The sequence below is a fragment of the Clarias gariepinus genome, chromosome 6 (assembly GCF_024256425.1).
Source record: "Clarias gariepinus isolate MV-2021 ecotype Netherlands chromosome 6, CGAR_prim_01v2, whole genome shotgun sequence".
Classification (NCBI taxonomy): domain Eukaryota; kingdom Metazoa; phylum Chordata; class Actinopteri; order Siluriformes; family Clariidae; genus Clarias; species Clarias gariepinus.
In genome coordinates this window covers 16,658,479-16,686,401 of record NC_071105.1, presented here as the reverse complement: position 1 = coordinate 16,686,401, position 27,923 = coordinate 16,658,479, and the positions used below count along the sequence as shown (strand labels likewise).

The following is a 27,923-nucleotide window of genomic DNA, read 5'->3' as shown; positions in this document are numbered from 1 at the left end:
CATTGCTTACATACACACAAACACAATTTGCCTAATCCGGATGTCTTTGGACTGTGCGAGACAACTGGAGCACCCAGAGGAAACCCACCAAGCACGGGAAGAACATGCTAACTCCATGCATACAGACGGAAGTCGGGAAGCCCCTTCCTGGAGGTTCGAGGTGACAGTACTAACCACTAAGCCACCATGCTGCTATCCAAATACATAAATTTTAAGTTAAATACAAGTTCTACTACCAGATGGATTTTAATGCACTACCTTGCTGGATCTAATAATTACTATTACACAATCAAACACACTTGCACGTTGTAATTATAAACAAACACATTTTCCTTTATTTGGCTTTTAAATTGTATACAAGTTAAAACTAAATCATCCAAATTTTGAACACAGCTGAGTCAAAGACAACCTTAAAAAAATGACAAAGGTTATACATGTGAATCAAGACAGCTAGACAGAGCAGCCTGGATTTCCACCAAACATTATCAGAGTCATGAAAAAAAAAAAAGAATTAAAATGGTACACAAAATCAGCAAATGTCATGTAATTATGTGTTTGTAAGACAAACAATAATGAAATCCAAACAGACCTCCAGTCCCTACTATTTAATTGTATTTTTTATTTTATTTTAGAGTTTCACACCATACTATGCTAAGATTATGTTTCATACCAACAAAATAGCATCTCAAAATCCCTGAAAAGTAAAAGATGGATGACTGGAGATGAAATGTGACTCACACAAGTTTCCTGATGTCCTGATATTACTTCTCTCCCTTTCACCACTAATAATTTCACATTCGTATTAAAAAAAAATTAAAATAAAAAATACTGTCATCTTGGGGAACTAGGGGAAAAGAAATACTAATGAAAATGTTTTCATCACTAACAAACACTGGGGAGTATACAAGGTTTACAAAGTCTGAAGGCAATCAACTTAAACATTTTAAAACACAATGGTCAAGTTATACAGGATTGGCAAATATAAAATGAGCAGATAATTAAAGATATTACAGTATTTGGTAATTATTGCGAAATCAGCAAAGGTGTTCCAGCTAGTGGCTGCCACAACTTCCCAGACATGGTTTAAGTCAATGTATGTTTTATCCTGCAATACCCATGATGATTCACCAGCATATTTTAAAATCTCGGCTTTAGGCTTAACATGCCTCTGGGGACCTGTCTTTATTACTAAGAACATTATTTTATTAATATACAATATTTTTTCTGTTTAGGTTGAAACAGTGAAATCCTAGGACAGATGAAACTGATTTATTAAACGCTTTAAAATATTTTATAATCACCCAATTTAATTTAAAGAGCAAGGCCTGGATATCCACTGTGGTTAGAAAATACTGGTGAAAAAAAGGAGACATAAAACTATCAAATTTAATAAAATACTATTTACTGTTAAGCTTCATAGCCACTCTAATTTGAGGGATTAAATAAAATGTTTTTTATGTATTTGCATGTCAAAAGAGCAAGTTACACATTAATAACCATCAATAACACTATGCAAACCTACTTGAACCAGACAGTAGTTAAAAGCAGTAACCCTTTAGGAAAAAACAAAACAAAAAAAAAAAACAACAACATCAGCGGGATTGGGGGGGACAGAAAAACTTCATCAATCGCTATTATTCTTGCAAATGGCCTAGACAGTGTCTTCCAAAGCTTATTATGGATACGGAGACATATAAACTGATTTATATGACAAACAAAACTAAGCACAAGTAAAGGAAAAAGGGCATCAAAGAGAAGAGCACACAATAAAAGTTTAGATTGAAAGCTATGGTGAATTTACGTGGGCACAGTGATCTTCCTAGCCAGCAGCACCAGTAAGGCAAGTTCCACACTGCCTTCAGCCTGTTCAAGTGCTTCAGCTGCCTCTCGGGATGAGAACCCTGCTGCTTCAATCCTCTGAATGTGCTCTGCAGGGTACTGTCCTGATAACATTAGTGTGGAAGGCTGGATGGGGTCTGAAAGAGCCAACCCGGGACTTGGTATTGATGGATACGAGGACTCTTCAGGCACAAGGTTGTCACTGTCTGTTGAAGGGCCAACTGCTACAGACAAGGGCTGCTGCAGAGATGGTTCAGCTGGTAGTGCCTTTTCTGGCCCCAACAAAAGGCCCTCCCCATTTTCATCAACTTCATTTCCCTCAGGACACTGTGTAATATCTTCCTCAGTGTGTATATTTGCGAACCCATTAGTCTCATTGCCTTCTTGTCTTTGAGAGCTTACTGTCAGTCCTTCAAATGTGCTATCCTCTTCTAAAGCATCAAATTCAGAGTTGGCAAACATTGTTTTGTGGGTTATGGCAGTGTGAGATGAGGAAATATAATTTGGGTTGACGTCTGCACAATCATTTCCTGTTTGATTATTGTCCACCTCATCAGTGTCTGGTCTTGGGGTGGTGGTATGAGTGGCAGATAAAGGGCTCCAGGCACAAGTCTGAGCATTACTGTTAGACATCAAAAGCTTGTGAAGTTCTTTCAGGGCTTGAGCCAGAGAAGGGCTACTGCTGTTCTCTGACTGGTCCCTTTCCAAAGTCATTTCACTCTTTGAGACAAGCCTAGTTTCCATGTTCTTCTCAAGTTCTAAATGGACAAAAGATTCTTTAGATGATCTAGATGGACCTGGAAGGCTGTGTTGATTCATCAACTCTGAAATTTGATCTGTTTGCTCATTTTTAATATCTTTCATTATGTTGCCATGATCTTTTTCTTGGACGTCCTCCGGAACATGAATACTAATTATGTTTGGATCAAAAGAATCTGCCATGTCTACTTCCTCATTTTGGGAGCCAGTCTGGGATTCCGGTCCTTCAGTTTCTTGTAAGATAATCCCTTCCCCTTCATCTAAATCTGCCACAGACTTTTTACAAAGTACAAATTGAGTCCCTTTATTGTCATTTGACACAGTACTAGAAAATGGTTCCTGAGCAGGAAGATAGGGTGATGAGGTTGACTGAGGTTGGAAACCATCAACCTGCCCATGGGGAGGATTTTCTTCCACTTTTAAGCCCAGGGCTGAAGCAGATGTTGGGAGTTCAGTCATGCCCTCAGGGTCAGATGGATGAAGTGTTTCTCCCTGGGTTTGAGATGGACTGAATGATGCCTCTGAAGGCAGGCTCTGGCTAATGGAGGCTGGAGCAGACTTGGAGCGGTCTAGTGTAAAACTTCTAGAACTTGTGGAAGATGAGGAGGTGATTGGTGTATGATCAGAATCGTAAACTGGGAGTGGTGGGGACTGTGGTGAGGTAGTTTTTCCATCTGCAGTTTCTAGAAAGGAAGACAAGACAGTGATACAGTTACATATAGGAAATTTCATTACACCACTATAAAAGCATGCAAGAGAGTTAACATACATAGCAAACCATGCATGGAATTGTAAACAGGCATAGGTTACATTTTGCTTAATTATACTTAGCACTTACAGATTGTTGCACACACCAAACAATATTGTCTTAAATAAAATGACCAGCTCTTTACTCTGATTTACTAATGTAAGGTTCACTGCATATAAAATTTTATTTAATGTAAATATGCTGTAAGCGTCAAAGACAAAAAAAAAGAAAGAAAAACAGCACTTAAATAAAACTAACCGAATTCTACAAATAAAAAAACATTTAAACCTTATATGGCAGACAAAATGAAATGAGTTGATTTAAAATAAATAAATAAATTAAACAAAAATAATATTTTTTTATTTTTAAAATAACTTATTTAATTTTTTTCCGCCAATACTGCCTGGCTAAAAAAAAAACCAAATGGTGCATCATACGAGAAATAATTTTCACACGCGAATTGGCCACAATCAAAGCTAAATACCATTAAACAAAATATTGTCCTCGCTAGGTGACATTTTTTAACTTACTTAGCTAATAAAATCAACTGTCATATCGACAAAATATCAGGAGTATCTTGCACAACTGGTTTTAAAATTAAATGTGTTAATATGTAGATTTAAAAAATCAGATCCATATTATACGTAATATAACAAATGATGTAATGTATTTAAAATTTGTTACACTAGTTGGACAACAAGGCTGCTATAAACACTTTCTTAAATTTAAGGAATGTATGCAGGGAAAACAAAACACTTCTTTTGGCAATTACTTTTTATTATCTCACTTAGCAACCAAGGTGTTTATGAGAATATGCATGTAATATTTTGAATAATAAAACTGGTCCTCTGGCCATGTGTAGCTGTTGTACCTGGGTAGGCAGAGCCCTGTTCAGCTGTCTGTCCAACGCATCAGTGTTGTCCTGCACATGGTTAGAGCACACACCACACATGGCATGCAACAGGAGGCAGAAAATTAGGAATCACACACATCCACAGACAAAAAGGAGACCGAGAGAAAAAGGGAGAAAGTGTGTTGAATAAAATCCAAGAATGTGTTTGTACAGTGTGACCCCAAGCAGCGTTCACACACTTCTTGTTTTTACGAACACGTTACAATGTCATATCAAAATTATCTAAAATGTTTTAGTTGAGACAGTGATTACACAGACATGCAACAAAACATTAATTTCATGTTATGGTGCCAAAATTATATGTAAGCATTCTTCCTTTGGGCAGCATCAGGGTTTACACAGAGATTCTGTCGTGGTAGTTTAAGTTTTATTAATATCACTGTACGGAATACATTCTCCCACACTGTACATCACTTGATGAGCTGGAAACATTACTCGTGCTGCACAGCAAACAATCCAAAAGCATGCTTAACAAACCAAGCCATTTTAAAACCAATCCCAAAATAACCCTTTCAAATGAAATTACCATTTTATATTTGTATCTACAGTACCCAAAAGAATTATTATATCCATTCTTTAAAATTAGAAAAAGTTAAGAAACCTAAAATATTAGTTATATATAAAAATATAATTAACTATACATCTCAAATTATCAAATGCTTTGCACAAATGTAAAATTTATTTTAAAATTTAAGATGTACATAAAACATACCCTTATGGCCCTATAATCCTATCTTTAAATGCCAATGTATTCTATTTGCGCAAGTCAATAACATTTAGTTACTTTGGTGTTTAAATTTGGTCTTAAGTTATAATTATTATTGGTGTTGTAATGTCCTTGTGGTTGTTCTTTTTTTCCCCCACAAAGGGTGACATTATCTCTGGAGGGCACAGTATAATGCAACCATCCTGCAAATAAATTATTTTTATATGCAAGATAGTCTTTGCTTTGCTACACATGATCAATAATAATAAAAAAGAATAAAACTCCTATTTAACAATTTACAACACAGCTCTTTTTAAACCAAGGCAATCTTCTCTGACTGTACTGCAGCTATCTGTATTCTACAGTCATTTAATGCCAATTAGTTAGTCTATATTACTGTAGCAGTTTCTAATTGATATCTCTATGCATGCAGCTCACCGCTGTCCTGTATGGATCTTTGTAATGCCTCTGCAAGCTCTTGATCTGCAATCTCCTCTGGTCGACTGTCTTCTCGCATTTCTGGCCCGTACGCAAGCCTGGCACAGTCAGGCAGCTCACCCTCAGGAAGGAAGCGTGTCTCGGTCCCTGTCGTGCCGATCAGCAGCACATTCTTCTTAAGGTCAATAGAGCACTGCAAAAAAAAAAAAAGCCAAAATATAAACATTTTTATTCCAAGCGTGTAAAAAAAATAAATAAATACATTTCCGATTGTAATAGCAAACCTGGTGTCTCTTCAGCATGTCAAGGCCTAGCAACATGTCCATAGGCTGATCCTCCAAAATGGAAAAGGAACAAGGCAGGAAATCCCCTTCAATCTGTACCTGAGCTGTAGCACACAAGAACACAAAATCCAACATAAACTTTAATGCCACACAAATAAACAATACAAAGAAAAGGACAGAATGCAGTGTACAAAACAGTACACTGCAAATAATTCTGTTAACTAAACTACAGTACACCATGAAGTTGTTTTTAGTTAGTTTTGACGCACACGTTAAAATACTACTACTACTACTAATAAAACACATGCGAACATCCAAACAAAACCATAACGCTCCAACATTCATGTTTCTTTTAAGTACTGGTAACTTAATAGGTTTTGAAGGAAAAAATTATTTCAGTGGGTAAATGTTCTGATTACAAATTAACTAGATTAAAAGTTTATTATTAGCGTTGTTTTTAGGCCAAAAGCTGAAACACTGCACAAAATTTTTTTTTTTTAAATTACATTTTAGGCATACATAGTTAGGTCTCTAAATATTTGGACAGTGACACAATTTTCATATATTTGTATCTGTGCACCATCCTAATAGATTTGAAATTCAGCAATCACAATGCAATTTAAGTATTCATCCAAGCATTAAAAAAAAAACGTATATATAACTAACTACACCATTAATATTGTTAAAATTTACACAAAAGTTGAATGTCAACACTTTTTATTTCATCCATACAAATGTGCCAAAAAAAAAAAAAAAAAGGAAAGTTACTGGAAATACATTTTTCTGTAATAAATGCAGGTTATTTCTGGCATTGTAATCTTTCCAGAAATAATTACTTCATAAAATTTAATAGAACAAAATGTTTACACATCTATTGAAACTGAACTATACCCAAATGTACTCTGCCAATGATCTTTTGTGTGCCAACACCCTTAGCAATCCCTGCCCAGCGCCGGTCTACCAGGCGCATGATGTTGCAACGTTCTGCACAGGCTTGACTCATGATGGTCATTTGGGCTCCTGCAATAAAAAAACAAACATGTTCAGTTACAATATTTTTTTTTAATTTACAAATATATGTGCATTTTCTACTTTTACATCATAGTATCATTGTACAGAAACAAATATAAAAGTGATAAACTTCAAGCCACATAAGGGACTTGTTTAGTAGTGAGAAAGCAGGGTTAAGTAGACTCATCTGTGTGTATAGATGACCACTAATTTACCCGAGTCCACAAAGGCTTTCACAGGGTGTCCATTAACCTTGCAGTTGATGTAGAGCATGACCACCTGGCCAAAACTCTCCGGTGCCTCTTCCATAGCAATTGTCATGTTTTCTTCGATATTATGTTGCCTGAGATCATAAAATGAATGTAAATATTTACCTATGGCTGACCGAAAATGTTTACACACATTCACACCATATATGGTCATTTCATAAATGTATTTGATTTACAAATCAAATTTACTTTATTATGTTAAAGACACAGCATGTACTTTAATTTAAACTACAATTAGGTTATTAAAATTATTTTTATATTAGGCTCATATATTTAAATTTATTTAAAATATGACACTGACATATTACTATGCCTTTAAACAGACTGAATATTCATTTTATAGCACTGGAAAGCTTTACGACACATTATGAACACATACACCCCAACCCGGTGTTGTACCTGATGTCCTCCTCAATCTTGGCCTGAGCTTCCAGGTCAAAAGGGTCAGAAGTGAGCAGTCTGATTCTCTCCTGTTCTCTTTTGGCTCGATCCTGCTGCTGCTCCTGTAGCACTTTCATGAAGCGTTCTGAAACAGAGATAGTAGTAGAAGAATGTCATAAACATTTACTGACCACGATAATTACAGGCCCCCTTCGGCTCTCTGTAATCATCTGTACTCACCGAGATCACCGCTCAACAGGGCCTCAGCCAGAGGTGGGTTGCGTTCCTTAAGCAGCGACAGCTCATGTGGATTGGCGAGCAACATATCTCGTAACAAGGCTGGATTATCCAGTCCCTGAGGAGATAAAGCAGGGGAGGTGGCATTGGGTGCTTGGGGCGTAGCCCTAGGATTTTGAGGCTGTGTAGTGGAACGATGGTTTGAGGAAGTGCCGGGAACTGAGATGGAGCTAAAATCAATACGGGGCAGCCCTGGAGAGGAAAAAAAAACAAAAAAAACATTTAAAAAATTCATGTCTAATGTTGTCTTTTATATGCTATCAGGATTATAGTAATTCCAAGCTTGTCCACCATGAAAATTACACATTGTCTTTACAGAAATAATTTTATTATTTTTGAATAACTTAAAAATGGCTGAAAACATTGCCATGACTGAGATTTTATCTGTTGCTATCTTCTATTTTTTTTCTTCACAAAAGCAAAAAGTAAGGAAGATAATCCATCAGTCTAACTAACTCATTGACTGTCTAGATTAATGCAAGGACTAATTATCACATGACTTAACATAACACAAAAAGAAACACACTGAACAGAGTTTAAACATACCATTTGTTTTATGTATCTCACATATAGGAGTAAAGGTCATTTTAGCTATTAACTCCAGCAAACAAAAGAGTACGAGTTTTTTTCCGCCTCATTGGGAGCCTGTGATGTCCAGCTTTGGGGAAATGCAACACAAGAATCAAAGAATTTTACTTTCCAGAGTGCAGCCCAGTGATGTGACATACTCGTGCTGAGTTACAGCAGAGGCCTAGAGAGTGAACTACAAAATGACAATCATAATGGCATGGATGATGGTGTTAACACGAAAGCTGAATCTTTGGAATGTGATCTTTTTAAGAAGAGTGTACAAGTGAACAGATAAATAGTCCAGCTCTCTCAAGTTAAAGTTTTAATTCCTAAAGCTCTGCTTCACTAAAGGCACACTGAGTGGGCTATGTTAAAATTCTGATAGAGTCACCTTCCGGCACACCTTTATATTCATAGGAAACAGTTAAATGTCTCAAATATGAGCAGTTGGGGGTTAAGGGCCTTGCTCAAGGGTCCAACAGGGCAAGCTTGACAGTGTTGGGACATGAACCTAAGACCTTCCGATCAGTAGTCCTCCACAAATATGTTTACAGCATTTAAAGAACTTTAAATATCCTTTGTAAAGTATCCAACAACTGAATCAAGTCACAATTGTGTTACAGAATGGATAACAAGTTAATAGGAGTGGATTTTTACTTCAATACATAAATCAGAAAAACATTTCAGCAAAAGAACCAGCATGTCTGCACCAGCATGTGGTGGTGTAGTGGTTGGCGTTGTGGCCTCATACCTCGAGGGTTGAGGATTAGATTAGTCAAAACGCATGCAGATTGGGCTAATTGGGATTTCTATATTGCCCGTGGTGAGCAATTGTGCGTATGAGCATATGTGGCCTGCAATGGACTGACATCAGGCTTTCCGTGACCCAGTACAGGATAAGCGGTATAAAAGATGAACAAAGTTACCTGGAAAGGGTGGCTGAGGCGCTGGCTTTCTCTCAGCCTGTCTCAAAACCACCACATCTCCATCCTTCAGGCCGAAAGTCCCCAGGGCTCGGGTGAGGTCTCTCAGAGGCTGCTCCGCATATGAGATCTGCAGGAAACAATAACAACAAAGACTTTAGAGTTACACATTTACACAAAAAGGATACACACAAACGGATTCTGCGCCTGTTTTATTTTTAACCAAAAAGCATAATCAAACCGAAAGTAAAACAGTGCAGAAGAAAAAACAAAAAATATTTTCGCCAGTTTCTGTTATAATTTAAGAGTATTCTTTTAATCATTAACTTTACCATTGACCTACAAAGCACCCAGCTGTTTACTGTTTGTTTGTAAACAACGCGCTTGTTCAGCAGGTTAACGTTACTAGCTCAGCTGGGTAACCAGGATACCAGGCTAACTAGCATACTGGTTTAATTTTACACCCAACCAAAATAAAGCAGCAAACATTTCAGAAATGTACTATAGTTTAAAAAACAGAAAAACGAAAAGAGTAGAAAGGATTAATCCTGAATTAGCTTCTTCAGAACTATAAATAGCCTCAAACACCGGGTCCGTGGTGTGTGAGCTAACTGCTAACCGTACTGTACAAACTACAACCAAGCCACAGCTAAGTTAGCTGCCTGCTAAACTGCTACACCTTTACTGACTTTACTACACACGTTTTACCTGAATCTCTCCTGCGGGGATTCCTGATTCGAGTTCACAAAGGGCCAAAAAATCCCTGAGTTCAAGCTCTGGGGAGACCTCGAGTGCGAAAGTGGTCTCACCGCGGTCTCCCAGCGCGCAAAACACCGTCAGCAGCATCGTGAAGTCTATCACCGCAAAGCGCGAGACACCACCAGAGTGCTGATTCAGCGGCGCGCGCGCTCTCTCTCTTTCTCTCTCTCGCGCTCTCACTCACTCACACACACACAATCACACTCGCCGCTTTACGCGTATCTTCTAACCCAACACTCAGTATCCACATGGACACCAACCGCGGTGTGCTTTACTTTAAAAGCTGTTTTTTGCGCATATACACACAGAATCCACCTGCTTTCAGTATGAGCACCAACTCAACGGAAACACGACAGTGTGCGATTTCACGCGACCGTGTAAGATCGCCGATCTATAGGCCATAATGTATCATATGATGTCTCTTCCGATTACGTGCAGATCAGACAACCTGTGCAGCGAATAACGTCGTCGTGAAACCGGAAGTAAAACACCACGCACGAGTACTAAGAGGCCAAAGCACATTTACTTCACCTGTAATGATTTATATCACAAAGCAATAATTTTGGTCCCACAAAGCACACTTGTAGGAATAAGAATGAATTATGTAGGCTATATTAGTATTTAAATATCTTTTGTTCGTTCCAAAATACATTTTTTGATAAAAAACATTGCACGATTTACATTCATGCTATATGCTATTATATAATTATAGCAGCATGCAAAAGCAAAATAAACTGGCAAAAAAAAGCTGATTATTTTAAATTACATTACATACATGTAAAGTGTATATTCAATTATTTACACATTTACGCATTTTAACACTTCATATATTACACTCATTTTAATCATATATTATATTATATTATATTATATTATATTATATTATATTATATATGTGTTATATATTTATTTGGTTTATGGACATATACAGCATTTAATTTACAAATACATCTTATTAATAAATATGCGCATATATTTACAAGAGCTGAACTGAACTGATCTGTTAACAATAATTTCACTTCTTTAAAAATATTATGGTCATGGCATGGTTTGATTTGACCTTTTGTTTGGGATTATCCTGTTATAGAATGCACCTATATTTCATTTATTCGTAATGAAATTATATAGGTTTTTGTTACTTACATACCAATATTAAAGAAATGCTTAAAATAAAAATTCATGGGGAGTACGAACCTTTGTACTCACCTACTTAAAATACTTTAAAGTACTAATAGCCCCAGTGTTGCCAACTATTTTTAATGGAAAGTAGCTAAAGTCTGCTCGAAAAGTCGCTAAATGTCGCTAGATGACATCATGCGTATATTTGCATATTGATGACGTATTTCAAACGTGTGTAATATTTTAGCTGTGTATTTATATTTATATTTTTATTGTGCATGTTTTTATATTTGTATTATATACTGTATTTATATTTTATTATTGGTATTTTATTTTTTGTATATCTTTAATTAAGTGATTTAAATTTATATTATACGTATACAAGTTTTTATGTGTATATGAGTTTAATAAAGTTTTGTATAAGTAAGTAGAATCACGTACAGTCAATCAGATGTAGCTCAGTAAACGATCTCAGACGAGTTCAGAAACTGGAATGAACTTAAGCTCCGTAACAGTGAGTAATATAAGCGCATCAGAAGAAAAAATAAATAAAAAAAATAAGAAGTAACAGTCAAATTAAATAGTTTTATTTCAAGCAAAGGAGAAGCCGGTAAGTGATTGGTCCGTGGCAACACCGTTTGCACATGCGCAGCTCATTCACACATCTATGTCAGCTGCCGTGCGGTCGCGGGAATATGCTGCTCCTTTCAGCCGGAGCTAGCGCTCACTGCTCAGAGCAGACACAGGGAGATGAGTAACTGTACCTGGAAAGCAAGACCTCGCGCGTACAGGACAGTACTGGCGACATTTGGAAAGTCGCTAGCTTTATCGCTAGGCGCTTTCTTTTAAAGAAAAAAAAAGTCGTCAAGGCGGTCTGAAAAGTCGCTAATTTGGCAACATTGAATAGCCCAACGTTTGTTTGCGTTAGGAGTTAAAGTGTGTTCGATCCGCCACAAGATGGCGCATTTCCTCAACATTTTAGCTGATGTACAACCAGGGTTTGGATTACTTGACTGTGAATCTCAAATACACATACAGAACAGACTGTATAAGAGCTTCCTGCTCTCATTGAGATCACATCTCATTGAGATCACTGTATCACCCACGAATTTAAGAACAAAAAGTTATTTCTTCACCCCATATATTATCTGCAAATGAATGATGTGAAGTAGATGGCTACTAAAATGTGAATATAGGCATCCTAAAAAAAAAAGAACAGATAAAATGGGCTACTATTATGTTAAGAGTCCATTATAATTACAGACATTTTTTTAGATGTTTTGCATTAAACAATGTTGTCTCTGTCTTTGCCCTAAAAATATTGTCTTAATAATATACAGTGGTGTGAAAAACTATTTGCCCCCTTCCTGATTTCTTATTCTTTCGCATGTTTGTCACACAAAATGTTTCTGATCATCAAACACATTTAACTATCAGTCAAAGATAACACAAGTAAACACAAAATGCAGTTTTTAAATGATGTTTTTTATTATTTAGGGAAAAAAAAAATCCAAACCTGTGTGAAAAAGTAATTGCCCCCTGAACCTGCAGCAATAACTGCAATCAAGCGTTTGCGATAACTTGCAACAAGTCTTTTACAGCGCTCTGAAGGAATTTTGGCCCACTCATCTTTGCAGAATTGTTGTAATTCAGCTTTATTTGAGGGTTTTCTAGCATGAACCGCCTTTTTAAGGTCATGCCACAACATCTCAATAGGATTCAGGTCAGGACTTTGACTAGGCCACTCCAAAGTCTTCATTTTGTTTTTCTTCAGCCATTCAGAGGTGTATTTGCTGGTGTGTTTTGGGTCATTGTTCTGCTGCAGCACCCAAGATCGCTTCAGCTTGAGTTGACGAACAGATGGCCGGACATTCTCCTTCAGGATTTTTTGGTAGACAGTAGAATTCATGGTTCCATCTATCACAGCAAGCCTTCCAGGTCCTGAAGCAGCAAAACAACCCCAGACCATCACACTACCACCACCATATTTTACTGTTGGTATGATGTTCTTTTTCTGAAATGCTGCGTTACTTTTACGCCAGATGTAACGGGACACGCACCTTCCAAAAAGTTCAACTTTTGTCTCGTCCGTCCACAAGGTATTTTCCCAAAAGTCTTGGCAATCATTAAGATGTTTTTTAGCAGACAAGCCTTAATGTTCTTTTTGCTTAAAAGTGGTTTGCACCTTGGAAATCTGCCATGCAGGCCGTTTTTGCCCAGTCTCTTTCTTATGGTGGAGTCATGAACACTGACCTTAATTGAGGCAAGTGAGGCCTGCAGTTCTTTAGATGTTGTCCTGGGGTCTTTTGTGGCCTCTCGGATGAGTTGTCTCTGCACTCTTGGGGTAATTTTGGTCGGCCGGCCACTCCTGGGAAGGTTCACTACTGTTCCATGTTTTTGCCATTTGTGGATAATGGCTCTCACTGTGGTTCGCTGGAGTCCCAAAGCTTTAGAAATGGCTTTATAAGCTTTACCAGACTGATAGATCTCAATTACTTTTGTTCTCATTTGTTCCTGAATTTCTTTGGCTCTTGGCATGATGTCTAGCTTTTGAGGTGCTTTTGGTCTACTTCTCTGTGTCAGGTAGCTCCTATTTAAGTGATTTCTTGATTGAAACAGGTGTGGCAGTAATCAGGCCTGTGGGTGACTACAGAAATTGAACTCAGGTGTGCTAAACCACAGTTATTTTTTAACAAGGGGGGCAATCACTTTTTCACACAGGGCCATGTAGGTTTGGATTTTTTCTCTCCCTAAATAATAAAAACCATCATTTAAAAACTGCATTTTGTGTTCAATTATGTTATCTTGACTGATAGATAACGGTTTTTGATAAGCAGAAACATTTAAGTGTGACAAACATGCAAAAGAATAAGAAATCAGGAAGGGGGCAAATAGTTTTTCACACCACTAGTACACAAAGTGTACAACTGACCAGTACAGCTTTTATGAAAAAAAAAAGCATTTTATTATCTGTAGGAGTTCAAATACAGCAGTAATTTGCATCCCCTTATATAAAGTTTTAGGGTAGATTTGTGTATGTGCGCATGCATATTTTTTTTCTTTTTAATGGGCATTCTATTTATGATCATTGCTAACACATGCTTGACATACTAGTCATTCAGTAATATCTGAATAAAACCGAGCTATCATTGTAACTGCTTAAAGCTCTATTTATTAGCAACTAAAAGGTTTTATATAAACCATGTTCTCTCTGTGTTTATGTGGGTTTGCAGCCTGCCCTTTAAAACCCCACAGGTAGGTGGATTAATTGCATTAAATTTTCCCTAGGTGTGAATGTGTATGCATGGTGCCATGGGATAGACTGAAGTGCAAAGTGCAAGCAGAATTCTCCTGCTTACACCCAGTGCTCTTAAAAGATTCAGATTCTCCATCATTCTGACCAGGATAATGTGTTTACTGAGGTTGAATAAATAATATACTATAAAATAAAAAATTCCAAGGTTAATGTTTTACCTTATCAACTTAAACGTTGGAAAGAAAAAGAAAATTGTTTTAAAAATTGTGCAAACCAGCCAGGTAACGCATTTCAAAGATTGTTTTGTTGATTCAGTTTAATCCAAGCTGACTCATTAAATCACAACAAATAAAGATAATTATGTTTGTTCATGGGCTCATGTTTAATGGCAGACGATAAACAAAGCTTGATTGCAACCTTATGCATATACATATACAGCACTTGTAGCAGATATATGTACATCATCTTAATTTACAGTATACAGTATAACACTCACTCACATTATGCTTATTTTAAGCTTAAACATCCACACAAACATGCAGAATTAATATACATAATGAAATCTGTTGTTTTAGTTCCTTAATTCTTAATAGTACACATATACACAAGGACTGGATCTGTTTGCACAACATGACATACATTGTATGGACGTATGTAGATAACACTGACCCTCACACAATCACAGCACAATGTTATACAACAACAGAAGACAGCCATGGAATCACACCTTCACTTATTATAACCTAAATGCTCTGAGGTCCATTCGTCTTCCCTTAAATTTATTTGTAATCATCCAAACATCAACCTTATCTCAGTAAAAACACCAACAGTGTTTACAAACACCTGAATGATTACTGAAGTAATAAACAGGTTACTATTGACAAAAGTTTAATTGAATAAAACTAAGTCTACAAAGACTTTTGCAAGAGTGTGGCCAAAATGGAAAAACCTAACATGGAGGTCTAATCATCACATCTACACTGCTTAGCCTAATGAAGGAACATGAGCTAACAATTCAGCATTTAAAATGTATTTATCTAACATGTTGCAGTCTAAGTACCAATGATTCTTTATTTTGAAAACTTTATTTTGATAAAAGATAGATAATGGACCTATTGGTGAATTAAAAAAATTATAATCATACTGGACCTTTCCCTGCCCTGCTAAGTGGTAGAGGTGTGTGTCGTTTGTCACTTCAGGAAGCGCTCCATTTTAGGATTAATGAATGAGAAGCCATCAAAAGCGCTCTGGTCCATTGAGTCGATTAACCCTTTCTCACATTGAGAGAGGCGGGGCTTCTCACTTAAAAACTCTCGGTCAAAGTTACTGCAGTCATTGGGAGCTTTCTGCAAATAGGAAACAAACAGAAATCAGAAGCATGACAAATAGAGGAACCAAAGGATCTTTTTTCTTTAGCTTCAATATTCGTGACAAAATACAGCTCATACCACTTGTGGCCGGAAAGGGGGGTCGATGTCTCTCTTCTCTAAAGCAGACCAGTTAACTGTCTTGAAGAATAGATGAGCTCGAATATTACCCACAATTCCCAAACGACGAGAGGGGTTCCGCACAAACAACTATAGATGTAAAAACAAAAAAGAAAAAGGTTTAATTAGTAAAACAAAAAACATTTATTTATTCAATATTTAATTTACTTATACAGTACATGCTTTGCAGTACAGCAGAATGATATATTAATAAGCTTCCATGTCTACACAATTGTGTCTTCATATGTACCCGCTCTAGCATATCTTTGGTTTCCACGGTGAGCCAGCGGGGGTAGTGAGGCGTGTCCATGCGGATTGACTCAAACAGTTCATCCTCATCATCGCCATGGAATGGGGACTGACCAATTAGCATCTCGTATACCAGCACACCAAATGACCACCAGTCCACAGAAAATGAATACTGCTGACCTAATAAGATCTACACACACACACTCTTTAACCAGTGTGGTACTATAACAGGAGAGGGTTAGGATTAGCGTTAAGAACCCTCTTCTTACCTCAGGGGCAATATAGTCTGGGGTTCCACAAAATGTTGAGGCAAAATTTTCTCCAAAAACGTTCTCCTTACACATGCCAAAATCAGCAATTTTTATATGACCCTCTCCATCCAGCATCACATTATCCAACTTTAGATCCCTAAAAAGGAAAAAGGAAATGCTGTGGTGTGCAATGCAAATACTGTTTGCAATTAATGTTTTTATTAGTAAATCCAAATGCTTATATATGGGAGTCACTACATATACATGCTACTTAGATGTGTAAACAGGGCTGGGGTAGATTCAGAATAGATTTAGTTACATATCACTTTGTAAGTGCCTTAGTGATTGACTCCAGAATATTTTTTTTAAATAGATTTTTTTATTTTGTATATGTTTGCAGTTGGTAGGTAGTTAAATATTAAAAAAAATATATAATTTGCTTGTAACAAGGTTTGTAACAAAATATTATTTATTTTATAGTACTGTCATAATGTTGTTTAGGATCTAACGGTATCGGTTGCTCCCTGATAATTCCCATTCCCAACGTACAAGCAAATATTTTATCAGGGTAGCCCTACTTAGAGAAAGCCCTAAATTTGAAACCATTATCAGTTCATTTTAATTAGGTAATATATATATATATATAAAACCTAATTAAATTGGTAATATATATAAACCATTAGGTGAAATATATTAAAATAAAATGTAAGATAAGATGTACCTGTAGATGATGCCTTTTTCATGCAGAAACTGTAGTCCACAGACTATTTCAGCTCCATAGAATCTAAAGCCAGGGAAAAAAACAACTGTTTTATATACGTTACAGCCAAAAGCAGTTTTCGCTTAAATATTGTTTTGCTGTTCCTGTGTTTGTCTCACGTGGCTCTGTAGAGGTCAAAGCGTCCTTTTTCCTGTATATGGAACATCAGGTCTCCTCCATTGAGATACTCCATTACGAAGAACAAGTGCTCCTACAGATTGTTTTAAGTAAACCTTATGGTTTTTAAATGAATTAAGCTAATATTAACCATATATTGGACAGATTTATGATGTGTGTTACCTTAGTCTGAAAAGTGGAGTAGAGGTGTGTAAGGAATGGATTATCCCAGGCCAAAGCCAACACCCGCTTTTCCACCATAGTGCATTCTACATCATCATCCATTAATACCACATCTTTCTTTAGGGCTTTCACTGCAAACCATTCTCCAGTGTTCTTTAACTCGGCCAAAAACACCTAAAAGAGACATATTAAACTGTGTGGAAAAAAAGGAGTACAAAAAATCGTATACTTCCTGCCTGAAAAATGGAATAACTGGAGAAAAAAGGTAAAGATGTATAATAAACTGACATGCATAAAAGGTGAAAGAAGGAATAATGAAACTGAGAGACACATAGGAAAGCAATACCTTGCCAAAGCTTCCCTTGCCCAGGACTTTATGAAAGGTAAACTGCTCGGCTGTGATACGTGTTTGTTGTGTGATCCGTGGTGGAGGGTTAGGACTTGACCCATCCCAGACGTGACCATATAGAGGACCATCTACAAAGCGTCATCGTAATTATTACTACTTCCACTATATTAATCACAGTTTTGGTTCAAATTTATTATACACACAAACCGACCGTTAACATCAGGTCCTGGGCTTTTGGTGTAGTCTCTGTAAATTCCTGCATCCTGTGTGTTTAATTCAGGCTTCTTCATCGACTTCTGTGCGGCAAGTGCACATGTAAATGAACATTTATGCAAAACATGTACAGTGCTTTAAATCCTTCCCCAATGAAAATTCCAAACATTTATAGTGTAACAATCTGGAGCTGACATGAATGTAATTGAGGCTAAATGTCATAACTTACAAAATAACTCATGATAGTGAAGTGAGGAGAAAAAAATTAAGTAAGTAAAATTACATTTTAAAATATTTTTATTAAAATAATTTGTCTGTTTAAATATGACACACTTTTCAAAGGTGTTATTTTGTGCTTATACATTGTCTCATTTTGGGTGCTATCATGTATAAACGTTTGATAAAAGCATCAGCAAACAATAAGTACTATAACAATAATGCTTTGAGTATTGCATGTTGCATTAACCCATGTAAACATACTTACTTTACTTTAGATGCTGATACCAATTTGTTTTACATACTAATGTAAATTAAAAACTACTACAACACTGTGTTATATACCGTGTTATATGCCCTTAGTTGCACCCTGTATGCCCTTAGTTGCTTTCAAATTTCATCATGGTATCAGTCCTCTATCAGTACACGTAAAGCCGTATTTATAATAATTGCCAGAAATTCCAAATACAGTACAATTAAAATGCTGTAGATAGAAAAATAAGTTGGAAACATTTATTTTTAATACTTTTTTTAAACAGTAAATTTGCACACTAAAGTACACACTCACCGGGCCGACTTGAGTGAGAGCCTCAGCTAATAGTTTCTGGTTGATTCCACAAAGATTGGCGACTTTAGTCTGACACTTATGATGCACATTCATAGCACAGTCTAGGAAAATCATCACAGTCAGAAACTCTCACAAGAACATGCACAGACATGCCTGCAAATGCATGCACATGCAAGCTCATGCACAAATTCATGTCTTCCTCACCCTCACACTTCAGTCCCTGCTTGACGAGACCCCAAAGCAGACTTCCACAGTGGTCGCAAAAGGTGGGGCTCATATAGTTGTTGGTCTTAAAGCGATGTGGCATGTCAATTTTAAAACGCTCCTTCTGAAACTGAATACACACCCAACCAAACACGAACACCATCATGTAATTGGAATGATAAACCTAAAAACAGTTTACAGTACATGCTAAGAATGTTACACATACCATAGTGTCACGACTGTTGGTTGCTGTGCCAGTGCATCTGCCAATGATTTTATCGATACACTTTTTATGAATAGCTGCATTGCATTCTATGGAAACAAAAGAACTGAAAGTGAAAAAAAATGATCACTATTCCATATTACGAGAAAGATTGCATGCGGTTCAAAATACTTACGTCTACACTTGTATCCTTGCTTGTTCAACCCCCTGACAAATAAAAGTAAATTAATTATTTTATCATTATATTAATCTCATTATTATATTTTATATTATTCTGCCACACTATATAACATTCTACCTTTCCTTAATGGGTAGGGAGTGCAATTATACATTTTCATATATGCTCTTATTTGACTGATGGTATGCCTGCTTCACACTGTCTCATATACACCCACACAAAACACAGCCTCACCAGACGAAGTCTCTGCACACTGAGCAAAAAGTGGGTTGTCTAAAGAAGGTGGCGATGAATTCATGGTTTTTGATGAAGTGAACTTTGGCCTGTTTAATGGCCCCACGACGCCGATTTAGAGTCGGAGCTTCTTCTTCTGTTCCTACTGACTGAGACTCTGAGTAGCAGAAAAAAAAAGAAAGTGAAAGAAAAATTTCATAAGAATCACATTTCTATTTTCTTCTGGACTAAACATAAGAAACAAATCAGACACTGACATTTTGCACAAAGCTAATAATTTCCTGTCAGTCTGGCAACCCTTCCTTCCTGGCATGCAGCTGTTAGACCACAGCCATTTTTAAACCAGCCATCTTGATAAAGAATGCTAGTTACCCAAATGGGGTTTCTATAAAGAAATAAATCATGCAACTAACAATTGTATGAGATCTTTCCAACCAATCATGATGCAGAATAAAAAACACCCTAATTTATCTCTTCAGTTTAAACATTGTGGTGTTGAAACAAGCCATATATTTTAAGTCTATGTATAGATTGGAAATGCACAATGAATTTTTCACAGTAAAGACTAAACAGGAATGACTGGTGCAGAGGTGAGGTGTTTAGCCATGATTAATGAAAACATTTGTACATAACACTTTTTAGACAATTGCCACCCACACCACCCATTACACATTGTCCTGTTTGCTGAGAAGTTATAAGCAACCAGTAAACTAGAGGCAATAAGCCAACAACGAATATACTAATCAAAGATTATAGAAAAATTATAAAAATTGTTAATGGTCAACACTGTGTTGCATTTATTTTAAATGCAATATTATCATCAACAGGAAATAAAACCATATCAGTTTACATCCACCTTTAGCTTGTATAAGTGTATCCAACTTTTTCTACTCCAAATTCTTTCTACTTTAATTTCGAATTATTTCTGATATCTGTTTTGACTCAACCATCCTTTTGTAGTAAATCGCAAAACAGTGGTAGTTTCCCTTTTTCCACACAAACCAGTAAAACAGATCACTCAGCTATATAATGTGCATGTTAAAAATAAAATCATATCTTACGTATTAATACTTCTCTACTTACTTGCTAGATGTTTTCTATTTATTCATTAATTTATTTATTATTTATTCTAATGCATACAAATGCATTTTTAGAATGTTGCCTCTTTCATCACCTCCATAGCCAAATCAGAAATTTGAAATAAGGCAATTAATACATGATTAAAATGTTGACTTTCCGACCGGTTTATGAATTACAGCCATTTATTACACAGTCCCTCCATTTTTACAGGTTTAAAAATCATTGAAAAAAACAAACATTAACTGGATTAATCTAGTTTAAATTAGATTCAACTTTATTATCAGTTAGCATCTAACCAGAAGTGGCCTATTTACAATTAATAAATACAATGTGTTATATAAACAGATGGAATTCGGTAAAGAAGATGCATTTGGTAATGAGTAGAGTTATGGTATACATAGTAATATAGAAATGTAGAGTATAACTTTGCAACACTGTACAGTGAATTTGTTATATACGTTTATTATGTCTAATTATGTACAAAATCATTTTGTTTTTCCATATATACACCCTAAAAAGTATTAAATAAATAACATTGCAGGAAAATATATGCATGGCTGTAAAGAGAAAAATATAAAGTACAAAACAAACCAGTTCTCAGATGGAAACAAAAAAAACTTAATGTACGCTCCTGGGATTTGCATAAAAATAGAAATAAGTGAGTGTGGAAGTTATCAGAAGAACTTATATTCTCCAGCAAGCTCAGTAAAACCTAACAGCTGTGTCTAAAACTACTGATTTTAAGCAATGAGAGTTGAGTCACTCCAAATACTGACTGTTTATTTTATTGCTCTTTATAGAAGTTTCTTTTATGCAGAAATGTTTTCAAAAGCATCTTTTGCTTATGCCATATTTTTGTATATGCCCAAGACTTTTGCAAAGTACTATGAGTAAAATAGTTGTTTGATTTTTACACTGATTGTCAGTTGCCTATTTATCGTCAGCGGAACGTCTGCAGGCAATCGCAGCAGCTCACGGTGCCTAATATCCCTATCTCACCTATGCGGTTTGACTTGGCAGGATGAGGTGCTAGGCACCATGAGCTGCCGCGATTTCCCGCCGACGTTCCACTGATGTTCCGCAAAGTTCTGCAAGGTCTGCCAAAAAAATTTAACATGTTTAATACATAGTGATACATAGTGATATAGTAATGTACAGTATAATGCAAAATGTTTTTGCGCAAAAAGATGAAAACATACTCACAGCGGCAAAACTCACAGTGAATTATGATGAACCTTACTTATGGCCACCGCGCGAAACCGCGTAGGTGAGATAGGGGTATTACACCGCATCTCACCGTGAGTCAAACCGCATAGGTGAGATAGGGGTATTACACCGCATCTCACCGTGAGTCAAACCGCGTAGGTGAGATAGGGGTATTACACCGCATCTCACCGTGAGTCAAACCGCATAGGTGAGATAGGGGTATTACACCGCATCTCACCGTGAGTCAAACCGCGTAGGTGAGATAGGGGTATTACACCGCATCTCACCGTGAGTCAATCCGCATAGGTGAGATAGGGGTATAACTCTAATTGACCTAGTTGCGGAAAGATGTGTGTCAGAGCCAAATAACTAATTAAATAAACAAACGAATCACAATCTGTTGATCATAAATGACATTTACTATAAAACTATTGTATAAAAGCAATATTGCACCGTGCCCTCGTGCCCATGATTGTATCACAGCCGTATCTAATATATCAGCACTCCCTCTTATTTGATATTGCTTATTTACATTGTGGTGGTGTATAGTGGCAAAATTACAGAAATTGTGTCACTGTTCAAGTACCTAAGGACCTGACAGTAACTCTCACCTGTGTCCGTGTCTTCCAGAAAATACTGTACGGACATCATTACTTTTCCTGAAGGTTGTAGATCAACCTGAAGATGGGCAAAATGAAAAAATATAGCTTCATATACACTGTGAAACACACGGACCTACATACATACATACTGTACATACATACAGTACATACAGTACATACATACATACTGTACGTACATACATACATACATACATACATACATACCCAAAACTCTGAACGGCCGTTGGCTTTTTTGCAACGCTCTGCTAAAACAGATACACCGAGTGTGACTTCTGCTAAGGGATCATCAGCAGTGCGCATGAGCAGAATCTGAAGGACGCGGCCTTCGTAAATATGTGCATCGAAACTGGATCGCCAAGCAGGAAACAAGGTAGGCTTCTTCTGAATCAGAGTCTTCCCTCGTTCTAGCAAGAGAAAGGGATCAAACTGAATGTAACAGAGGAAAACCCACCAATTACTAAAACTTACACCTGCATACACACCTGTGCTAAGCGACTCTTTAAGCTTGACTGCACAGAACGGAGCTTCAGGCACTGGAGGCAGGGCTCCATATTCATAAGCATTGAAGGTAATCCTCAAGAAGGGGGCCATGGTGACCGCTCACACACACAGCCTACGAATAAGTAAAAAAAAAAAAATTATGCTTAACAAGTGAGCTTCCACAAAAACACCCACAAAAACACCTACTTAAGGAGGACTACTGGGAGAAAAATCACAGAAGGCACCACACCACCCCAACACTGCACTCTGAACAATGCACAAACAATACTTATAGTGAATAATCAAGATTTGTAAATAGGAAAGTAGCAGTTTGTTCTGTTTCAGAACTTGTCAATATTTGATAAGGCTTGGGATTGTTTTCATTGTTTATTTAGTCAACATGTTAAAATGCTTTTACACACAAACATGAGCACACACACACACACACAGTCATGCTTCACAGCTGCATTCTTCCGATGACTCTGGACTTTGGATCAGGGAATACATTCTAACAGTACAAATCCGAGCTGGGAACTATGGGTTTCACTACTTCAGTGGTAATATGGTGTGTGAGCAACTTTCAAGATATGTGATATATCTTGAAAGTTGACCACCCAGTTTACCTTTAGATAGCAAAGGGACGCATTCATGAACACATTCCTATAGACGTTCTCACAGAGGCATGTTGAAACACATTGGAACCCAAACCTAAAGCAAGTTGCAACATTACAGTGCTATAGAGTCCTATAGAGTCAGTGTTTGAGTGTGTGAGAGGTAAAAAAAAAAAAAAAAAAAAAAGCAACAGTGAGCATGTGGGCACACACACAGACACACACAAAAAGGCATTGTGTGGGCAGGTTAGGTTATCATGTTGCATGTGTGTCTGTGCTCAGACATTCCCTGACAAAAAAGGAAAGAAAGTTATTTTTGAAACACCTTACAGTTTGTACACTCAGACTGTGTAAAGACGTAATGCATAAGTGTGTATGATCGTGAAGTGTGTTTATAGGTGAGAATTCCAATGGTGAGCTGCACAAGTGCTTAGATTGTGTGTCTGTTTGCGACTTCTTGCTTAACACACGCATAAGCTTTTCCATGGAGGTATATTCTTAGCTTCAGAAATTATACATCTGCCTACAAACAGGTCGAACACAACAACAATGTCTGAAATGTAATAAGGAACAGCGTGAATTGTGTCCTGAGCAGCATCCCAAACAGCCACCAGTACTTTGTAGACTGTGCTTCTGTTTAATTTACAACTCTTGATTATATCATCATAGTGCGGAAATATGAAACAAAAAAAAAAAGTGATTCTGTATGTTCGTATGTAAAATTGTATCTTAATCTGAATTTCTGCACCTGGGACGATTAAATCAAATGATTAGACTATGAAGCAAAAATAATTGATTTCAGCCTAGGAGCAAAAGGTAAGGCTGTCATATAGGAGTAGACCCCTTAAACATTACAGGATGTGCTCTTATAGGAAAATAATCAGAGACAGGGTGGCGTCATATTAAAGAGTTGCGGTTTCCTAGAGGGAAAATTAAAAAACTCTCTCTTAAAGGAAAACAATGTTGTTAGGTTCTACATTAAACTTCCACATACGGATGAACCAAAGAACCATTTTTTCCCCTAAAAGCATGCACATGTAAATGATAAAGCAGTAGATGCATTTGCATATCGCCAGAAGTCATTTCAACTGCCATGAGCTGCAGCGCAAATTCAGAGGTATCACATTAGCAAAACCCTTAATGCATGTGTGTACATGTTAATATAGTCAGCTTGATCTTTTTTTCAAATAATGACTATCACTGCTGAGAAGCTGAGATGATAGAGAACAATGAGAAACCTGCAAAGACTATTGAGTACAATGCAACTAAAAGGTATCCCAAATGTGATGTCTGCTGAGGTTAATTACCAAGTCATATGTCAGATGACACCCAATTTTTCCAGGTTTCCAAACCGTTTTTAAACCATATGATTAAAAAAATAGAGTTGCGTCTATCTATAGAAACTGCAAAAAATCCGCGACATGAAAGTAAAATTGCAACAAAAAAAAGGAATTTCAAGGGCATCACATTTACTGTAACAAGGACAAAAAAAAATAATAATTTTTATCAGTAAACAATGTATGTAAAAAAGGAAACATTTGACAAGTCAATAGATAACATTAAAAGAGGTTTAAAAATTATCAATAACTCAAGATCTGTTCAGAAGACTCAAGTTATGATTTTCTATAGTAGTATTTTATGACAATCTATTTGCAATATATATTAATTCAGTGACTTCACTACACCCTGCTTGAAATGCTGAGAGTGTAACATGGATGAAGTGACCCAAAGTGATCCAGAGTGACCCAAATGGATGAAATTTCTGCTTACCAAATGGGAGACATGCATGTATAAGACAATGAGTGTATGCATGAGTGTGTATTGAGAAAGTGGAGAGGAAGTTGCTACGGTCGCCCTGAAACTGCGGTGATGTTATACACAACCACAGCAACAGGATGTTGATCTCCACAGCAACCTGCCATCAAAGCAATTATTCCGATTGTTGTAAGGGGTGTTGGAGAAGCCAGAGGTGCAGCAACAACCCATCGCAATCTGTTTGTACCACACTACAAGACCAGAGCTGGCACCGGTCTAGTACCGGGTCTAATCTGGATCATCTAGCTGATCTTTCCTACATGAAATCAGTTAGTCTACTAATAATAATAGGAAGAAGAATAAGAAGACGAAAAAGAAAAAAGGGCATCTCTTCTTTTGTGTTTGCTTGTTATGTTTACAGACTGATTATATAAATGTACACATAGCATGCTTGAAAAAAGAAAAAAAGAAAAAAAAACTGAAAGGAAAGAAACAGTCTCTAGCAAATATTGCACTCTCAGACTGGTGGGCAAAATGACATGAGCAGGATAAAAAAAAATTCTGCAACACACATTCATCTCCTATGGCTCTTAAAGAGTTAACAATTTATCTATTTATCACACAATATGTTTAACAGGTATGTTTGTAGTTAAGCCCAGCTGAAGCCACACATAAACTGCGACCCAGCTCCAGAGAACAAATGACTGCAGACAGAGAGGCTCACAAATTTCCGCATTCTCATTATTAGTACACTACTCAAAATATTGTTAAATCTCTACATGACCATGAAATGTGTTGTCTGCCTCACCTGTGTTCCAGGAGAGAGAGGCTGTCCTGCGCCGCGCCGCGCCGCCCTGCGCCTGTGTCCTCGCCACGCGCTGGAGGAAGTGCAGCTCGCTCCAACACCAAGTGGGGCGGAGACTGACGTCGCCCAGGTGCTCGCGCGCTTTCTGCGGCTGCGTCCAAAACCGCACACAACTGTGGATTACGGAGTATGCAAACCTTATGTGGTGTAAAAAACTTTCACATACCAATTTTATTTACTCATCTGTGGTTTGTGGACATAGTTTCTCTCATGTCATTATCTTTTCATCATGTCATCATAAAAAAAATGCAGTCTGAGCAGGGGCGTGGCCAAATGCGTGACAGCTGACACTAAAGTATGTGGCGGCTGCCACCCTTGAGGCCACGCCCATAGATATACTATACTTTCTCTTTTCTTTTATTTTGATTTAATATATCATGGCTTGGTATCCCGTCCAGGGTGTACCCCCACCTCAAGTCAAGGTATTGGTGTCTCAGTGATAGGTCTACTGTCTGACATGTGGTCAGGTCTGGGTTCAATTCCCACATGATGCAGGGCATATCCCGAGCCTGGATAAAATGGGAGGGTTGCATCTGGTGTAAAACCTTTGCTGGTGTAAAAGAAAGTTGTTGTGTGGACTGCGTGGTCTGCTCTGGTCACTCCTTAATGGGAGCATCCAAAATGTTCTATTTTTTTCTGAATTATTTTTGCCTTAACATCAGCGTGTGTTGGAAGAAAACCAAAGAACCCAGAGGAAATCCACAAGGACATGCAGAAAACATGCACAGAAATAATCAGAACCGAGGACCCTGAAGTCTGTAAGGGGGCATGGCTTCAAAATGCTTTTGTTGTGAACAGTTTATGACTCACAAGTAAACTTAAGCTCACGCTGATTTAAACCCATAGTATTTTGAACTATGGAGAAAATATGAGGCCAAGCCAGTAAGGCTGTTGGCACTTTGTCCTTTCTCTTTCTTTATATGGTACAACCTGTTATTGTCTTCTTCTTCTTTTGAGCTCAACTCAAAAAAATGCTTTCAAACCTTGATGCATTACTGAATCGTGCATGAAAATGTGTGTACAGCGCGAGTATTCATAGTCGCACATTGTGTCTGGACGTGGAATCTTTTTACATGTATATATGTATGTGAACCCATAATCTATATGATGTCGGTTATTATATCAATTTATCAGTTTCGTAAGTACTTCTGTTGCTGGAGAAATGTTCCTTTTGCTGAGAGTGAGCAGCCTTGTCCTGATTTAGTCCCTGTATGTCCACAGTGCTGGAGTATATGGCCTAGATTTGAGTGTGTGGGTGAGCAAAGCGCAATCTGTGAGAGTGTGTGTGCTTTAGATATTTGGCGCAGGACTGGGGGTGGTAAGGGGGCTGCTTTGGCTTTCAACGCTGCTCCCCAGCTGAACCAGCATCACTGTATTAAATTACTCACTTACTGTTTTGCTTTTAATAGAAAACAGTATGACTGGAACCAAAAAAATACAAACATCACAACTTTGACAGCATGTTTATGAGCATTTAAATGCTGAATAGATGCTGAGGTTGTAAATGTTGTACAGTCCGTATCATAACTGTGTTCAGATGGCCCCTGTACTCATCACATACAAAAAAGGATGATGCTTAGTACAATTTTCAGTGTTACATAATTCCTAACTGCCACACTATTAATTGGCACACTGTTTGAATTATTCTTTAAACATTCTGTGCACAGCTGGTGAGTGATTTTGTCCCTGATGTTGTGCATGCTCCCCTTCTCTGCTGCTCCAAATGAGGACAAGAAAGAGTTCCTCTGCTCAAAGTTCAGGAACACCAAAAGAAGATTCAAAGAGAGGTTTAAAATAGG

The 27,923-nt window shown here is 37.2% G+C and overlaps 2 protein-coding genes across 4 annotated transcripts; both read right to left on the bottom strand.

The window, feature by feature from the left end:
- Positions 1–312: 312 nt before the first annotated feature.
- ddi2 (DNA-damage inducible protein 2) lies at positions 313–10,292 on the bottom strand. 2 transcript variants are annotated; one of them, XM_053499056.1, is made up of 10 exons: positions 9,847–10,292; positions 9,142–9,268; positions 7,589–7,837; positions 7,367–7,493; positions 6,914–7,041; positions 6,579–6,707; positions 5,688–5,791; positions 5,404–5,596; positions 4,218–4,268; positions 3,062–3,281 (listed from the first exon to the last, which is right to left on the bottom strand). In XM_053499056.1, the coding sequence occupies exons 1-9, from the start codon at positions 9,982–9,984 to the stop codon at positions 4,258–4,260; spliced, it is 1,206 nt and encodes a 401-aa protein (XP_053355031.1). In that variant the 5' UTR covers positions 9,985–10,292; the 3' UTR covers positions 3,062–3,281; positions 4,218–4,257. The 2 variants fall into 2 exon arrangements, with proteins under 2 accessions (XP_053355030.1, XP_053355031.1); XM_053499055.1 differs by lacking the exons at positions 5,404–5,596; positions 5,688–5,791; positions 6,579–6,707; ... (3 more) ...; positions 9,142–9,268; positions 9,847–10,292 and having other exon boundaries at positions 313–3,281; positions 4,218–5,391.
- A 4,357-nt stretch (positions 10,293–14,649) lies between these two features.
- prkcda (protein kinase C, delta a) lies at positions 14,650–26,153 on the bottom strand. Of its 2 annotated transcripts, none has more exons than XM_053499107.1 (18): positions 26,068–26,153; positions 22,896–23,026; positions 22,618–22,817; positions 22,402–22,468; positions 19,505–19,661; positions 19,268–19,299; positions 19,096–19,181; positions 18,870–18,999; positions 18,666–18,766; positions 17,880–17,964; positions 17,666–17,796; positions 17,320–17,493; positions 17,139–17,230; positions 16,981–17,043; positions 16,278–16,416; positions 16,010–16,198; positions 15,721–15,849; positions 14,650–15,618 (listed from the first exon to the last, which is right to left on the bottom strand). In XM_053499107.1, exons 2-18 carry the CDS (start codon positions 23,002–23,004, stop codon positions 15,463–15,465), a joined length of 2,040 nt encoding a protein of 679 aa, XP_053355082.1. In that variant the 5' UTR covers positions 23,005–23,026; positions 26,068–26,153; the 3' UTR covers positions 14,650–15,462. The 2 variants fall into 2 exon arrangements, with proteins under 2 accessions (XP_053355082.1, XP_053355083.1); XM_053499108.1 differs by having other exon boundaries at positions 17,880–17,961.
- Between the last annotated feature and the right edge of the window lie 1,770 nt (positions 26,154–27,923).